This window comes from Phoenix dactylifera, chromosome 11, assembly GCF_051530095.1.
Source record: "Phoenix dactylifera cultivar Ajwa chromosome 11, Ajwa_hap1_PhDact_Kaust_v1.1, whole genome shotgun sequence".
NCBI classification, from domain to species: Eukaryota; Viridiplantae; Streptophyta; class Magnoliopsida; order Arecales; family Arecaceae; genus Phoenix; species Phoenix dactylifera.
The window spans coordinates 23,274,134-23,291,954 of NC_143200.1; the positions used below are offsets into that span (position 1 = coordinate 23,274,134).

At 40.0% G+C, this 17,821-nt stretch overlaps 3 protein-coding genes and 1 long non-coding RNA gene across 4 annotated transcripts; 1 reads left to right on the forward strand and 3 right to left on the reverse strand.

Annotated features, from left to right (window-relative positions):
• Positions 1 to 327: 327 nt before the first annotated feature.
• LOC103710001 (E2F transcription factor-like E2FE) lies at positions 328 to 8,133 on the reverse strand. Its single transcript, XM_008795559.6, has 10 exons — positions 7,149 to 8,133; positions 6,931 to 7,051; positions 6,743 to 6,820; positions 6,573 to 6,620; positions 6,331 to 6,457; positions 6,104 to 6,177; positions 5,921 to 5,993; positions 5,756 to 5,829; positions 5,262 to 5,664; positions 328 to 706 (listed from the first exon to the last, which is right to left on the reverse strand). Exons 1-10 carry the CDS (start codon positions 7,238 to 7,240, stop codon positions 588 to 590), a joined length of 1,209 nt encoding a protein of 402 aa, XP_008793781.2. The 5' UTR covers positions 7,241 to 8,133; the 3' UTR covers positions 328 to 587.
• Positions 8,134 to 8,278: 145 nt separating this feature from the next.
• LOC103710002 (large ribosomal subunit protein eL38z/eL38y) lies at positions 8,279 to 11,137 on the reverse strand. Its single transcript, XM_008795560.6, has 3 exons — positions 10,998 to 11,137; positions 10,643 to 10,826; positions 8,279 to 8,672 (listed from the first exon to the last, which is right to left on the reverse strand). The coding sequence occupies exons 1-3, from the start codon at positions 11,067 to 11,069 to the stop codon at positions 8,650 to 8,652; spliced, it is 279 nt and encodes a 92-aa protein (XP_008793782.2). The 5' UTR covers positions 11,070 to 11,137; the 3' UTR covers positions 8,279 to 8,649.
• On the reverse strand, positions 9,676 to 10,634 carry LOC120111330 (uncharacterized). Its single transcript, XR_005512511.3, has 2 exons — positions 9,933 to 10,634; positions 9,676 to 9,819 (listed from the first exon to the last, which is right to left on the reverse strand). It is a non-coding gene; the product is annotated as an uncharacterized LOC120111330 (long non-coding RNA).
• A 2,917-nt stretch (positions 11,138 to 14,054) lies between the features above and the next one.
• Positions 14,055 to 15,125, forward strand: LOC120111398 (uncharacterized). Its single transcript, XM_039128446.1, has one exon. The coding sequence runs from the start codon at positions 14,055 to 14,057 to the stop codon at positions 15,123 to 15,125; it is 1,071 nt and encodes a 356-aa protein (XP_038984374.1).
• Positions 15,126 to 17,821: the final 2,696 nt, after the last annotated feature.

The following is a 17,821-nucleotide window of genomic DNA, read 5'->3' on the forward strand; positions in this document are numbered from 1 at the left end:
GCTTTGTACCAGCTGACGAATAAACTTTAGAGGCACATCTCCATTACAGATCATAAAGAGAGCCCTCCAAAGCATGCTACGTCAGTCAGTTCACGAATCTCGAGTTTTAGAGGCCTTTCAAAGAAATACTGCAAGAGAGATAATATCCAAATCAAAGTAGATGGAACACTAAATTCTAATTAATGCCCACCAGATGTTCGATTAACTGAGCTACGAAATTTCAGTCTCCTGATGTAACTCTTGTTTAACAATAGTATCTCCAAACTGTATGTATCTGATCCTTCAAATATAGCACCAACGGCAAAAAAATGAGGAAAAAAATAGAAAGAAAGAAAAGAATCTGGCAGCTAGTCAAATGTAAGAATTAAGTTTGATTAAGTTACAATAGCACGCTGACATAATCAAGAAGCAGACCAATCAATAAAGCACTGTACATAGGTTGAAGTGACAGCTTTCTGGGGCCTGTACTGAGAGAATACAATAAAACCCAACGCCATCTCCCGCAAGTTGTACTCATGAAACTAAAATCCTTCTACAGATGAATGGGTTATGTAAGCATGGACATAGCAGCATGGGTCGTGATTGTTTTACAGAAGTTGGTTAATGACTGACTTGCATGGCTGCTGTAGGTTCCTGCTACCTTGAGCAACTTCTACGTACCACAACTTCCATGCCTCCATGTAATGTCCAAAAAGTTCACTCAGTGCTGCAGGAGAAGAAGCATACGACAAATGATCAGACTAATGCAATCCCTATATGAAATGTTTCTATCATCTGAATTTTTAGAACATTGCATTTGCAATAAGAAATGGTGAAAAGTCTGAATAGCAGATTATAGGCTTCACCCTATGTTGAGTACACAAACTAAACGAATGTCAAGACCTTTATTTGACCATTCTGTTCTTTGTAATTGCGCCCACAGGACCATGCTTTTTTTTTCATATTTAGTTTTTTCCACGTTAGCTCATAATAAAGAAGAAAGCTTCTCATAACTAATCTAAATAAGCAGACAATTTGAAAAGCTAGTAAAGGAAGATTCTCCTTGAAGAAAGAGTTAAAACTCTTATGCTCCAAAGAGACGGTTAAAAAGGTGATTTTGTTTCATTAATGAGAAATCTCGGGGGAAAAATTCAAACCTTCAGTATCCTTCTATTCAGTTGAGACCAAATAGGAGCTCTTAACCATCCAAGAAAGAAGCAAGCATCAAATGAATCAGATGTAATTTAGGTGGCATTTTGTAACCCAAAATTTTGATTAGGACAAGAAGGCAAATAGAAGTAATATATTGAATACTTTCATTATATAAATATAAAATACAATAATATATTTCCACTATAATTTAAAATTATCATTGAATAATAATTTGACAATAATATGATTAATAATATATTATAATACAATATATATCATAAATATAATATATATAATATCAATATAATGTAATACATATATAATATTAATATAATATATTAACGGTATATTGATATATCAATTTTTTCTGCTGGACTAAAGGATACTTTTGTCCTCAACTTTCAGCCCAAAATCACTGCTCTGAGGTGATCTTGGATTTCCGACCTCAAGAACGAGTATCTCATCATTGGGTTTGGTGGTGATTTGAGGAATGGAGGTGATTTGGAATCACTACTACATAGGATCACCGTGGTGCAACCAAACGTGGTGATCTCACCGCCTTCACCTATATCACCCTTATCTTGGGATGTTCACCCCATATCAAACACTCCCTTAATTCATTCATTCACTAAATACTACCAAAAGCTACATTTGCACAAGAAATTTTAAGAAGACAGCGTGGGAATGAAATGTTATTGATTTAGTGGGTGAGACTGAGACTATAAACATACCATAGAGGTTCAATATATATAAAAGGATTAAAACATGGATGCAATATATTAAATAAAATAACATCATAATTATAGTTACTCTTTTGATGAGATAAAAGGGGTTAAAGCCTAGTGCATGTACTCTATGTGTAAGTAGGAGAAGAGTTAATGACATCAGAATCAGATTACTGTCAAGAGTAGCATAACACCGAAAGATGTTTCATCGAAGACAGCTCCTCAATGTTAGTCCATGCACCTATCATGACAGCGATCAATCTCTACTTTCTTTTTTTTTTGCCCCAAAAAATCTTAAGATTAGGTTTTTCTTTGGAGGAAAGCCCTGTGACCCAAGAAGAATTGGAGAATGAGCTGCATGACTACAGCATCAAGACCCACTTAAGACACGGAGATGATCGAGTTAACAAAAAAAGGATGTTACAACAATTGACAAGATGAAAGCCAAAGGAAAAAACATGTATTTGTACTCAATTCATATTTAAAGTAGGGGTGTTAACAAAAAAGATGAGGCAATTTAGCATATTATTTTAAAGTTCCTAGAACTTGGACCACAATTTTTGGAGTATGAAAATTTATAAGCTCCAGAAATAAAAGAGTGCTGAGTTATATTCATGTCACACCCCCGAACCGAGATCGCGAGCTAGGATTCACGGCAACCATCACATACTCACAGAAAACTCTCTCCACGAGCATGCAAGGCATCTTAACATAACATCATAAATAAGTGGCGGAATAAATTGAGATAATAATGTTCAAACATTATTCTAGAGTACTAATTCAAAAATAAGTGTCCCACAAAACCAAATAATTTTCTAAAACCTTGCATCAACTATAACAAGAATCTATTATAAATAAATATGTCAAAATCTTGTCTCTAGTCACTCCCCATGATAAATTCCTAAGTCAAACTAATTCTTCATATATGTAAAAACAATAAGAAATGGTATAAGGAGCTAGACAACTCGGTAAGCAATGAACATTCTAGCTAGATAAATTAAGTAATAAAATAATAATAATATGCTGAAATTAGGCATGCAAAGTACATAAGTTCAAAACCAAATCTATACATTATCCAGTTATTTCAAATTTCAAATTTTGTTCATAAATCATTTTTTTCGCAAAACTTCAAATTCATCTCAACAGCCATGAACTACGACCATATTTATACCATATGGCTAGGCCAGAATGTGAGCTCAGTAATAATTAAAGTGCCAACATATAATCTCCATTGGTAGGATAGCAATATGCCAACATACAATCCCCACCAGCAGGGTATCAATATGCCAATGTATAAAGCTCCGTTTGGAAGAGCTTTTGGAAGTAGAACTTTTGGAAGTAGAGTTTTTATAAAAAGTTGTTTGCTATTTGGTAACTATATTTCTAAAGTGTTGTAGCACTTGAACATGTACTTGGAAACTGAGGAAGTACTTTTGATATGACAAAATAACCATAAAGGACATTGCATAGTATTATACAATAGAGCATAAAAAATATAATATGTATTAATACATAAATATATGATATAGTATAATATTACTATAATGTAATTTAATATTATTATAATATAATAATATAATATTGTACACTATAGCATAATAATTTAATATAATATTAAATTATTTAACATAACATATCAATGCATTATGATATAATGTAATATAATATTATATTTATAGTATAATACAATAACAAAGGTATAAAATATTATAATTATTAGTATAAATTAGTTTTTCATAATATAACATAATATTAAATTATTTAACATAACATATTAATGTATTATGATATTATGTAATATAAAATTATATTTATAGTATAATACAATAATAAAGGTATAAAATATTATAATTATTAGTGTAAATTAATTTTCTACCTTGTAAATTTTTAAAATTATAAAGGAACATTTTGTGTAATTGTTATATTTTATCACGAATATTTTGGTAAAAAAGCAGCTTCCCGACGGAGCCTAAAAGTGCTTTTTTGGAAAGCTCTAAAATGAAGCTTCTTCCAAAAAGTTATTTTTAGCTTTCTAAAAAAGCTAAAACAGTTTTCCGAAATTTTTACCAAACATTCCTATTTCATCTAAAAGTGCTTTTGGAAGGCCAGAAAGTGCTTTTTGGCCCTCCAAAAGCTCTCCCAAACGGGGCCTAACTCTCACTCGTAGCGTCGAACATATGACCCCCATTGGCGGAGTATCGATATACCAATGCATAACCCCTACTAGCATGATATCGATATACCAGTGCATAACACCCACTAGCGGAGGTGTCGATACATAGCCAGGCTGCGAAATCATCTTAAATCAAACTCTCTTTCAATAAATCGATTTTATGCTCAAAATCAAAAAATACGCAAAACCATCCGATATCGAATTTAATTAAACATAATCCATAGTACAATCAATACCTTCAATCATGCATCAATTAATATTCCACAATAAGAGATTTTCAACAAATATTTACTATGCTTTGAGTTCATAAATCACAAATAATATGACTAAAATCTCAATGATATAAATATTATATAATTGGCGGATAAATCTAGAAAAAGGGTTACATTACTTATCTTGCGAACGAAACCAAACTATAGATCCAAATAATTACAAAAATTCCTCTCAAAATCTAAGACTTCGACGAGCGCTTAACTAAAATCTTCGATGAGCATTGTGAGCTAAGATCATTGGAAGTCAAAAGGAGTAGAAGAAGGAATCAACGATGGTCTAGCCATGGTGATCGGCAAAACCTATCAGTGGTGAGATGAATGGGGTTGTAGGGATCTTTAAATAGACATTAGAGGCTAGGTTTTCTAGCTCCCATAGAAAATCAGGATAGAGGAGTCTGTCTCCTACTACAAGTCGAACAAGGCTCTCTCTTTTTTTCCATCTCCTGCTCCATATCAAACATTGTTCTATCCCTTTTTTTTGACTCCTATTCCAAGTTGAATATAGATCTATCCTTTTTTTTCGTCTCCTACTCCAACTCTTACATCTGGGTCAGTCAAGTGAACTACGCCCAGTTCCTTATTAGCCGGGCTAGGTGCTATAGTTCAATTGCAAAGTTATTAGCAGAATAGAGCCATTGCGAATGCAGTTGAACACAAAAGTCGAAGAATATAACAATTGAATTGAGATCAAGAACAGAAAACCAACAGCAGTTAGTTATGTAACCAATTTGATCAGCACAATACACCGTAGATAAAAGAACACCCTAGATTTTTTCCCTCGAGAGAACAAGCAAAATAATAAGCTTCTATTGAGAAAACTTATTATTATTTATAGAGAAAAAACGAATCTAATCAGAAAACGGCAACAAGCAGTAACAAATGAACCAAGCTTCAGAATTCAGAGCGAGCAAAAGCAAGGAGCAAATTTAGTTTAAATCTTTGAGGAATTGTTGAGCAAACCTTGGTTGTGATACTGTGGTCTGAAGGAAGAGGCCAAGCTCTCCCAGTCCTGAACTTTGTTTCCACCTTTCTCCTCAACATCACCACTTCCTTTCGACGCTCCATCTGGCTGGAAAGGCCCAAAAACATAGCCACCCTGAGAGTTCTGTAATTGCTTCTGTGCTGTCAGATTGCATTCCTTCAAATCATCAATTCTCAAGCATGCTTTACTGAGTTTCTTATCAACAGGGGGATTCAACTTGCTCCTCTTATAATCCGCATTGGTAATGTCAGTCCCAAAAGCTCTCTTGTTCCATTGCTTTGTACTTGGGGGCATAGTTACTGTAACATCATTATCTGCCTTTGGTTTCCCCTTGGTTCCTAACCATCGGAATGCTGGCTTCCTCGTATCCAATTGCTGCGTCTGCGAACCCATTTAACAAAGAGAAATACATAAGGATTACACTTTTTTACCTGATTTTTCCTAATACACTTGTTGAAGCCCAAAGAAGTACCTTCTCAAGGAGATTCATGGAACAAAGCACATTTGCAATGTCATACAGACGCCGGACTTTAGCTGCATTGTTACCTTAAGATGAGACAATCAGTCAATGGAGTTAGAAGAGTGGGGAATTAAAGTGGAAAAAAAACGTTAAAGCAAGAAGAGAAAGGTTTACTACTTCTCATTTGAGATGAGTTGCGGCCGTCGCCAAGCAGCAGCCTTGCAGCCTCATCAAGCGAGACCGTGTCTGCCTGTTGAGAGAACGAATTATTAGTCAATTAGAGAAATAAGAGAACAGCAAGGCACGAAGACATTCTTATAGTTCTATGAACATCTGGGGTAAGGGCAGTAGTAGGCTTACATCGGTGGTAAGGAAGAGTTTAACAAAATTCTGAGTGAGAAGACCCAGAGATTTCTCCCTTCTATTGTCAGTAACTGCCATTCATATGAGATCAGATGCAGAGTAAGGTCATCAGATCTCAAAGGTAATCCAAAAACATTTCTTAGATAAAATTGTGATCAAGAGTACATTTTTTATAGAATTTATATATTAAAAAGAGAAGATCAAACGAATATATAGAAGCATACCAGATCTGGCCCTGCAAGCAGCACTACACAAAGATGAAGCAGCATCCACGGCAGCTGGGTTTAGTTTGTAGTCACCAAAATCTCCAGTTTGATCTGATAATTTATCATCCTCCTCATCCTCCAAAACCTTCTTTCCCCAAATAGAAGAAAATAGATCGATGAGAATCATGAGGATTACCAATAGCCGATCTAAATTTTTGATGCTATGGATTACCGAAAAAGGAAAAGAAAATTTGACCTACTTTCGCGCACGGGCTATCAGTGCGAGACATTTCCTTTACGGCCTCCTCCTAATGCAGATCAAGAAGAAAAACTCAAATTTTACGGTAACCAGATGAAGAATTGCGCACCAGCTTCTAATAATCTAAAATGGAAGAAGGGGGTAAATTATAGGGGCATAGATGAAATAAACCTTGAGTCCAAACAGGGCCTTCGGGATCCCGGAAAACCCTATCCAAGAATAACGATTCTTGGCCTTCCTCGCAAGAACCTAGCCACATCAAAAGCAATTTTTGATTAAATACCAAAAAGAAAACCAGAAGATAGCATCAGGATGTCTTCTTTTTTCCAAGAAAAATAAGAAAGAAATCCAGATCTCACCCCCACACTCTCCAAGACATTGACTATATCATAGATCCGCCGCCTCTCGACACCCAGCCGCTTCGCGGCATCATCCAGACTCACCGACTCCGCATCAACCCGATCATACAAGCTCACGAATCTACAAGAATCCACCCTCAAAATATTCAGGAAAAAAAAAAGAAAATTCAAAAAAAATAAAAGAAAAATCACGGAAATTTTTTGGGGAAAAAAAATACTTGGAGCACAAGAGGCCCAAAGATTTCTGCTTCCTGCTGTAGGTGTGATGCCTGCATCCTGATTCCAAGTAGGGTGGAGGAAGGGAAGTCATCCTCCTGCTCTTTTTCCTCTAAGGAGGAAGAAAAGAGGGAATGATCCAAAGATTCGAGATCCGCAAGGATAGAGTGAGAGAGAAGTAGGACTCGATTAAAAGGTTTTGATCTATAAATCAAGGAGGACGGGGAAATGGCGACCGTTAAAAGCTAGGGCTTTGGCGGGGTTGGGCGATTTGGATTTTTATTTTCCAAATGAATTCGTCTCCGCTCCGGGCTCGGGCGCTCGGCTCGCTGGCCCGCAACCCCGACGCCGCAGGATTCAAATTTCAGATCCACGCGCGCCTGGAATATTTTCCTGACGAGAGTGCCCCTGCTACCTTCGGGGAAATTACGGGGCTGATCGCTATTGTGTTAAGAACGAGGGAATAGCGGTAGGAGTGTGATGGTCAATTCAAGAATTAGCAAGCGGCGAGGCTTCCAAGAGAATCTGTGGGGGAAAGCACGTGGTCGACATACTCCAGTGGATTGCTCGGGCACATGATTGGCTCCAAGCCGTTGGTTTACCCGCGCCAATTTATTTTTGCCACAAAGAGCTCCTCTTCAACGACATTTAATCTGGTCCGCCCAAGATGGTGGATGAAATGTATCTAGCCGCTTTTCGATTTCTGAAAAAAGTTCATGAACATAAACCTACACTTAATTCTAAGGTTTAGGTGCATAGATATGTTGCGAGATACAGGTTTAATGTAGCATTGTAGCTAACTATCATATCATCTGCCATCGGCACGACACGTAGGGTGTAATTTTTTCTTTCTCACAACAATTTGTTAAATATTCATATAATAAATATAAGAGTTTAATGATTTTTTAAGATAACAAATGAAAAAACTCATATTGAACCTCTATTTTAATTATATAATAAATAATAAAATATATAATCAAATAAAATAGATATATAAATTTTAATTATAATCCAACAAAAAGATCATATTGCTGATATAATTAATATAGACATATTCAGATTGCCGCAGATGACTAACCAATATGTGGCAGTCAAAGAAAATGTAGTTAACCATCACACAGAGACACAATCATAAGATACAGAGTTAAGATACTACATATTTTGGCGTTGAACTTGGGAGATACACTTGTACAATCACAGATGTGATGGTAGCAAAAAAAAATACAAAGCTTTTAACTGGAGTGAGAGAGAAATTGGAATAAGCAAACTATCACCAAACTTGCCCGGCAAGATCATAGAACATGAGACTGGAGACAGGTAAATTGACATGGATAAGTTGGGGAAACAAAGGCCTAGCAACACCAAAGCAACAATTAACAAAACTTCTCTGCATAACACAAGTTCCTCACATTGTTTTAAAATAGGTAATCACCTCCAACAACCAGAGCATTTTAAAGATTTCACTACAAAGAACCCAGTCTAAAGAGCTATCTCCTCCAATCCTCACAGATCTTGGACACTGAGACCTGGAAAACAGAAAATAATAAAACACATTCAATCCCCTATAGATCATGTTCCATTCAAGAATTAAGAGAGCATTCAGACTAATGGCAAGAAAATCTTTATTCAGATATATTCACCTATGTAACAACATGGAAATACGGTATGCATCTTCAGCTTGAGATAAAATAAATTAACAGCAACATTTCTTCGTGGTTTTCCTCAGACCACATTCTGGCATATTCTAATTCTAAAAGTAAACATTAGCTACCCTTGGTCACTTGTATCTGGAAAGAAGACATGATATAGAGGCCATGGAAAAACAATCTTCAAAATGCACACATAGAAAATTATGCAGGCACCAGGTCTGCTATCTGTTATTGACGAATTGCTTGAGTAAGGATCATGCCAACAGAACAAAAGAAGCTAGAGTTGAAGCCCATGATGCTGTCATACCTCATGGTAGTTGTCATAGCATTCGTGCTAAGTATATGGTGTGAGAACTGAAAGCTGGAAAATGTGAATTCTAAGAACTACTCATTCTACTTAATTGCTTGGTGTCTTATCCAAGAGTAGGAACTATATGCAAACAGAAGCCAGATTTCTTGATAATTAGGCGAACATGTTTCCACTAGCTTTAGTTATTTATACTGCATCAGATGGCATGAAAAAATTGCTTACATTTATGTTTCAAATTTCTCAGAGCTTCCATCCATTACTGCCCTGCTTCAATTGAGAGAATTGGAGAGAAGAGAGGAGAAAAAGAGGAGAAAAAGAGAAGAGAAAGTACAAATCTCTTGTTTGGTTATAAGAGAGGAAAAGAGAAATTAATTTTCCCTCATTTGGTTGGAAATCTAATGAGAGAAGAGAAGAGAAACTCATTTTTCCTCATTCCGATAGCCAAGCCAGGAGAGAAAAGAAAAAAGAAATGGAGAGAAGTGGCTTCTCTCCAACCTCCCCCTCCCCTTCTTTTAATCTCTCCAATATTAGAAAGATTCGGAGAGAAACAAAACTCCCCTTTCTATTCTCTTTTTTCTCTTATGTCCAGGGATCTTTACTCTTCCCTTCTCTTCTACCCAATCGAAAGTTTTCTTACTCTATTCTCTTCTCTCGTTTCTTTTCTTTCATTCCTCTCCTCCACTTTGTATCCAAACAGGGTGTAAATTGTTGTATCTGCTTGTGAAAAAAGTAAATCATTCTTTATCAGTTCAATGACGGACTTTTGGCTGTAGTTGTAGATAAAGTATCACGAAATTAAGACATTTTAGGCACAGTAGATAACATACTTCTCCAACTCAGGTTGCATGGAATCTGCATTGATTTCCTTGATGTTAGAAATCTATGTCTGTAAAGATTTTGAGAGATATTGGATATTTAGTGATCAATTGATTCAGTGTCCTACTGATGCAACAATATCAACGCTGATAAATCTGCACTATTTCATTCACTGTTGATCAAAATGATCATTTAGTTTTACAAAAACAATCTTTATACTCTCTGTGTTCTACTATGTACTTTGCTCACATGGTTCCAGATAACTGGCCTGCTGTCAGGTGGTGATTGAAGTATCTAAATCACAAAGCTAGTCATGATCTTGAATTTGCTTCTTAGAAGCAAGCTTGTCTGCACATAAATCAACAATATAAATATCTATATAAATATAAAAATGCGTTTGATGGATATTTCGATCTCATACTGCTTCTAATCATCTAATGCTAAATAATGTCTTGAAGCTCAAAAGCATTATTTTATGGTTTTTTAAAAGTTAAGTATCTTTTTTTTAGGTGTCTAGTTGTTGAAATAAGGAAGATCCAAAATTAAAAATTATTCCATGATTTAAGAGAATTCATGAATTTCCACAATACAGCAAAGGCACAAAATTGGAAAACAATGAACTTTGATTTCTCAAATCAAAAAAAAAAACGAGTACACGGTATATCCAATGAAAAAATAAAAAAAAAAATCATATAGTCATCATAGGGTTTTAGCAAATGACCTGGAGGAAGTGATTGCTTCAACTTATCAGCCTTTTCAGAGTCGAAGACGCAGAGCGTGTAGAGGTATTTCGAACATCGGACTTTGAACTTAACAACATCTTTGCTCCTCTTGATCTTGATGGAACGAGCATCCTTTCTTCTCGCTGTGAGAAGGAAGTCTTTGATCTCATGTATTTGTTTAGGCTGAAAAAATTACAGGAAAATAATAAACATGCAACTTGTTTGAAGTCTACCGGCGGGTATGGAAGAATTCATGGATCTAATGAAACATATTGAGGAAAATTTACAGATAGGAGAAGAAGAAGAAGATAGAAATTTAGATTGACGGGAGAATGATCGGGGAAAGAAAATCACCATTTTCGGTAGATGTCGTCGATTCGTACGGATTCGAGTTTGGTGTCGGCGGCGGAACCTCTCCCTCGCCATCCCGAAATTTATACGGCGACAACCCTAACTCTCCATTGATGCGGCTAATGACGAAAATACCCCACGCACGTGCTTCTCATCCGTAGCAAAAATTTTTTTATTTTTTTTACACCACCCTCGCACCATAGGCATATGAGTACAGTAAGCAAAATTAGAAAAAACAGCTCAGGGAGAGAACAGAAAATATCTGCCTGATTCACCTAGAGAAAATCTCTAAGAGTGATGTGTCGCGAAAAAGACCACCTAGTCAGCTGCCGTGTTCATCTTCCAATAAATATGAGTGCCCTGAAAGAGCCATAGTCCACTGCCATTCTTCGAATATCATGAAGCAGAAATTGTCCGTCCTTTGCAGTGTGCCGTCCTCGAATTTCTTTGATCATAATAGTCAAATCCCCCTTGAGGTGGATGCAATCTGCACCCAAAGTATACCTCGCGTAGAAGACGCCCTCCCATACTGCCCTCAGCTATGCTCCAATGATAGAGGTATCATAGATCTGTCGCCCGCCAGCCACCACAAGCTTGAAGTGGTGGTCTCTAATAACAAAGCCCACAACTCTCCACTCACCTCTCTCAGCAACACTGCCATCAAAATTTATCTTAAGAAAGGGAGATCATCCAATAGTCGCAAAAGAGACCATCCAATCCGCTACTCTGTTCATCTTCAAGTAAATATGTTTTACTCTAAAAACGATGCATTCTCTTGCAAAACTCCATATATCCCCCGATCTTTTAGGTGGAAACTCCACAAGTTTGAGTGAGGAATTATTGTTGGAAACTATCTTAGCCAATAATAATATGCAGCCATGATATTTGTGAGACATAAGAAGAAGAAGGAGTCTTCTAATCTGTCTCTATAAAAGTTATAAAACTGATGGATATCACAGGCTTATAAATAGGCTAGACTAGGAATCGTTACCTATTACCTGATAACCAAAATCTGGTTAGTTTTCTTCTAAAAATAAAAAATACCTTAAATATAACTATATTTAGTAGATAGTCAACAACTTAATAATGTGGGGCACATAGAAACGTGTCCAACAATTATGAGAAGAAACACCAACAAATCTTATGATTTATAGCATAAAATAAGAAGTATTTAGTGGATCTGATCTTCTTGGCACATCGTATCCACATGCGCAGAATCATGAAAGATCATTGAACACGGTATTTTGTGATTCTAGTTGGGTTGAGTCAGGTTGAGGACATATACCATGGCCCACGGGGCCTAAGCCGTACCCAACCCAACCTGACTTGAGGCTGCCACAACGAACCAATTAACCCATTTTACTTGGGCAAAGCCCAATCTAATTTTGGGCGTCTCATTGTATGCGTTTGTCTGTCCTCATGGTTTTAAAACTAATCATATAATGTGTCAAAGTAAACAAAATAGAAATATAAATAATATAAATCATAAATTTCTAGCAAGTATTACATACTAATTCAAGTTTCAAGGAAACTAGGGCTGAGCTAAAACCTCCCACTCCATTTTGTTTTGCATCATTGGATCATCGATCCAATGTCTCATATTCACCTTGCAAATCCACCATTTAAAAAGATATATATTATAATTAAAATCAATATAATATATTCTTTCTTAACTTGATGGATTGAGGAGCCACGACCTGACCTGCTAATGGGTCGATATTAGTTGACCCATAAATGACCTACAAACCCAATAGGTTGGGTCGATCAAAAATACCATTCTTAATGGTGCAAACTTGCATAGTATGGGCATGTACTATTAGATATACTTCGCTATTTGTCGGATTGATTTGTAAGAAGTATCGAAAACTAAACTTCCCAAATAGCTGCTTGTCTTTCCTACTAACAATCTTCTCTACAAGTCCCGACATAGCTTTGTATTACAAAATCACCTAAATGGAAGTATTTGATGACCTTTAAACTTTGAGCAGTGCTAGCGTAACTAAAACAAATCACTCATCAAAATCACTTACCGATATGTCATTCTAGCCGGCACGATAAGTTATTCATCTAATATGGAAAATGCCGATATAACTGTTTTCTTTCTTCAGCCAAGAGGAATCAAAAATAGAAATTGTGCAGCTTCTTGGTTCTCACATTGTTTCTAAGCGCCCAAGCTTGGTTTGTTTGTCCCTCTTTCTTCCCAAACCAGTTCATCCTTTTCCCACCTTTCCCCGGCACAATCCACCCACACCTGCGACACAAGCTCCTCGTTCAAAAGATTAGGAGGCGGTGGTAAGAAATTATTAGATGGACTAGGTCCAATAATACTATTAATGAAATCTAATTTTGATTTTGAATAATTTAAATAAAGAGGAGGTAACTTGTGAGTAACTATGGAACTGGTCTATTGGACACAGCCATCTAATAAATCCTTCTTGCGTTGACTTGGTCTTTGCATGCGAAAGTGTTATGAATCCACCGTATTTGGGTGGATGACCACTTAACCTTCACCTCTTGAGTTTCCCCACCTCTTGGGTTTTCCATCTTTTGTAACTCCTAGATGTGCCCCTTATCCCTTGGGGATGTCTACATTCATCCACCTTTTTACCTTCTCTTGTCCTTTAATTGTCTTGTGATTATGACTATTATATCTCCTCTTTATAACCCTAGGCCTATAAAAGGGTACCTTGAGGAGGATGAAATGTACACAAGTAAAAAAGAAAGAAAGGCATTAGAAAAAAATGGAAAATACTATTAGTTCATGAAGAACTAATTTTCTATAATTTCTGTGTCTTATTTATTTTCTTGTCTCCAATCTCTTTACCTTTTATTTTACAACACGTTATCAGCACGAAGGCTCTACCAATTGTGGAAGTACATGGTGTTCTTTCTACAAGAAAAATATTTTATATGCCATTCTCCAATCTGTAAGTTTCTTTTTCAAATTAGATTCTCAATATCTAATTTATTTTTTTTTATAATTGACATAGAATGGTCAAATTGTTCACTTGCAATTTGTATGATACAAATTCATAATCCTATGATTCTTGTTTGTAGAGAATGTCGAATCTTACCAAACTTGAATTCGTTGCTCTTGATATTTCTGGCAAGAATTACTTGTCTTGGATCCTTGATGCTGAGATCCATCTTGATGCAATGAACCTTGGAAATACTATAAAGGAAGAAAATCAAGCGTCCCTGCAGGACCGTGCTAAAGCAATGATTTTTCTTCGGCACCATCTTCATGAGGAATTGAAAACTGAGTATCTAACGGTAAAAGATCCCCTCATTCTGTGGAATAATTTAAAGGAGAGATATGAGCACCAGAAGTGCGTAATCCTCCCAAAAGCTCGATATGATTGGATGCACCTGAGGTTGCAAGATTTTAAGAGTGTTAGTGAATATAATTCTGCACTCTTTAAAATCAGCTCACTTTTGAAATTATGTGGTGAGAAAGTCACCGATGAGGATATGTTAGAGAAGACATTTACTACTTTTCATGCCTCGAATGTGCTCCTGCAGCAGCAATATCGAGAGAGGAAGTTTACAAAGTATTCTGAACTTATATCTTGTCTTCTAGTGGCTGAGCAAAATAATGAGCTTTTGTTGAAAAATCACCAATCTCGTCCCACTAGTTCCATACCATTCCGTGAAGCGAATGGCACATCATTCCCTGAAGCGAATGATAAATCATTCCAAAAGAATCGTAGATATGGGAGAGGACGTGGTAGAAAAAATTATCATGGTGGCACCAGAAGTGAAACCACCAAAAGGGGAAATAACAAGCGGGATGCACCGTACCACCAGAAGTGGAACCACCAAAAGTGGAATAACTCAGATAAAAGAGAAGGCTCTCAGAGTAAAAAGAAATTTGAAGATGTGTGTTATAGATGTGGTATGAATGGACATTGGTCGCGTACCTGTCGTACGCCTAAGCATTTGGCAGACCTCTACCAAGCCTCTTTGAAAGAAAAAGAAAAGGGAATTGAAACAAATTTTGCTGAACCATCAACACATTTCAAAACCTCTGATGGGGTTGATATTACTCATCTTGATGTTTCTGATTTCTTTGAAGATCCTAGTGGTAGAATTGATCATTTGATTGGTGATGGAAGTGTTTCCTTTAATTAGTGCATTTTTCTTTATCATGTTGTAAGACTTTATGTTATATTTTAAGTAATAAAATTTTACATATGTTTTGCATATTTGTAGAGACATGGATCTTACTGATGAATTGAATGGTGATGATGTTTGTCTGGTAGACAGTGCTACAACTCACACAATTCTTACAAATGAAAAGTGTTACGGGGGAACTCAGCCACCCTGCCCCACGTGACCGGCACGCGCGTCCAAGAAGACTACAGCTGCCCCTTGATCCAGTAACCCGACCCCGAGTCGGATATCTTCGGCTCCGCAGCCCGACCCCGAGTCGGCTACCCCTTAATCCAGTAACCCGACCCCGAGTCGGATATCTTCGGCTTCGCAGCCCGACCCCGAGTCGGCTGCCCCTTGATCCAGCAGTCCGACCCCGAGTCGGCAATCTCTCGACAACGACAGGCTGTTTCCCTGAAGCACGCCGCGACCCTCTGCTCCACTACTCCCTGCAACGGTCGTATTCGGCGCTGCTCCACGATCTCCTGTAACAGCCGTACAAAGCGGAGCTCCACTACGCCATGTCATGGCCGTACCCAGCGCTACCCCACGACGCCCAGTAACGGCCATGTCAGTGGCAACTCCATCGTGCCACACGATGACCAACCCCCCAGAAGGACCCCCCAGCCTGGTATATATGCGGCTGGGGGAAGAAGGGGGGTAAGCAAGAACTTCCAGTGCATTCTCTTACTTGCTACTATTATCTCTCCTTCTCCTCCAATCTCCTCTGACTTGATCGTCGGAGGGCCCCCACTACCCCAGTGGTGGTGCGAGGCTTGCTTGCAGGTTTTCCGGTGGAAAGTGGAGCGCAATCAACACCAACCAAGGCAACCCAAACAGAACTCCGTTCACACCGCTGTGCCAATCGTTCTCGGTTTGGACCACCAGCAACAGTTGGCGCTAGAGGAAGGGCCGAATCTCAGAGCGATCGTAATGGCACGGCGAGGTGGTCGTGGAGCTTCCAATGCCTCCGATCGCGGGGCCTCTCGCGCCTCCGGCCGGGAGGCCGCTGCGTCTCCAACACATTCTCAGCAACACTCCACCGTTCCACCCCCCATTCAGATGGTCGAAGCCGCTCAGTTCGACCAGTTAGCCCAACAGGTTCGCACCCTCGCGGAGGCAGTGCAGAACCTGCAGAGTGTGATGTCTCGGGCGCCGCAGCGGGCCCAGGAGCCGCTGCTCCCTGAGCGCTCACCTGTCCTCCTCAACCCGCGCTCCTTTCTCTCCCATGGGGAGGAGCGCCGGCGCGAGGAAGATTCTCGAGCACGGTCCATTCTGCCGGGACCTTCCCATCGGAGCTGCGCGGGGTACGAGAGGCGGGCCCGGGCGCGTTCCCAGACCCCCCAGTCCTCAAGGAACCCGCGCTCCAGTCGGTCCCCCTCTCGGTGCTCCTTGTCTCCCACCCATCGGTCGCGCTCCCTGGACCGGCGGGTGGACGATCTCCACCGACAACTCCAGGTCCTGAAGGGCCACTCCAAAGATCCCTTCGCCGACTTGGAGATCTCCTCCCAGCCGGCGCTTGCCTCGAGGATCCTGCGGACCCCGAATCCGCCGGGGTTTAAAATGCCGGCGATCGAGCCCTATGACGGGGCGGCGGACCCGCGGGATCACGTCGAGAGTTTCAGGACCCTTATGCTCCTCCACGGAGCATCAGATCCTCTCCTCTGCAAGGCCTTCCCGGCGACCCTCCGTGGCCCGGTAAGGGCGTGGTTCGCCGGCTTGGAGGCTAACTCGATCCAGTCCTTCGACCAGTTTACTCGCCTCTTCATCACCCATTTCGCCGTCAGTAGCCGGCGGCGACTGGTCTCCGACTCCCTCTTTGATGTCCGGCAAAACGAGGGAGAAAGCTTGCGGGATTATCTTACCCGCTTCAACAAGGCTACGCTGGAAGTCCGGAACCTGAGCCAGGAAGTGGCTCTTTCAGCCCTGAAGCGTGGCTTCCGAAAGGGCAGACTCACCTTCTCCCTGGACAAACGCCTGCCGCGGAGCTTCCCGGAGCTGTTGTCCCGGGCGAACCAGTATGCGGACGCCGAGGAGGCGGCCGCCCACCGGAGCAAGGAGGCCGCCGAGATCCCTCCAAAGCTCGGAAAGAAAAGGCGAAAAGAGGCACGCCAGAGGAGGAGCCCGACGCCTCAACGTCGGCGCAGAAGCCTGTCGCCGGCGAGGAACCACGACGCCCTACGCCCTCGTTCTCCGCCCCGACGTTTCAACCGGTACACTCCTCTCCTGACTCCCCGGGCCCAGATCCTCATGGAAATCAAGGGGCGGGAGGACCTCCCGGTTCCGAGACAGATGAAGAAGATCCCTGGGAGGAGGCCCTCTCGGGCGTACTGTGAGTACCACCGGGACCACGGCCACGACACCGAAGACTGCTTCCAGCTTCGGGACGAGATCGAGGCTCTCATCCGCCGAGGGCGTCTCGGTCGATATGTGAACGACCGACGTCCCCCCGCAGACTCGCGTCCGGCCGACCCGGCCCCTCCGGAGCCTCGGGAGCAGAATCGACCCGTCGCGGGCGTGATCCATATTATCACTGGGGGCTGCCCTCGGCCCGAGAGGAACGCAGGGGGCTCGACTGAAGCATCAGGGGCAGCCGTCGCAAAGAGGCAGAGGGTCGGTAATGTAATCACTTTTTGTGATGAAGATGTAAAGGGGGTTCAGACCCCCCACGATGA

Coding starts and splice junctions, on each gene's coding strand:
- LOC103710001 (XM_008795559.6), bottom strand. CDS start 7,240: ATGACTTCCCTTCCTCCACCCTACTTGGAATCAGGATGCAGGCATCAC. Junction 6,458..6,572: donor CTGATAGCCCGTGCGCGAAA/GTAGGTCAAATT, acceptor TGGGGAAAGAAG/GTTTTGGAGGATGAGGAGGA. Junction 6,178..6,330: donor TGCTTGCAGGGCCAGATCTG/GTATGCTTCTAT, acceptor TATGAATGGCAG/TTACTGACAATAGAAGGGAG.
- LOC103710002 (XM_008795560.6), bottom strand. CDS start 11,069: ATGGCGAGGGAGAGGTTCCGCCGCCGACACCAAACTCGAATCCGTACG. Junction 10,827..10,997: donor GACGACATCTACCGAAAATG/GTGATTTTCTTT, acceptor TAATTTTTTCAG/CCTAAACAAATACATGAGAT. Junction 8,673..10,642: donor GAAGCAATCACTTCCTCCAG/GTCATTTGCTAA, acceptor TCTGTTTTCCAG/GTCTCAGTGTCCAAGATCTG.
- LOC120111398 (XM_039128446.1), top strand. CDS start 14,055: ATGTCGAATCTTACCAAACTTGAATTCGTTGCTCTTGATATTTCTGGC.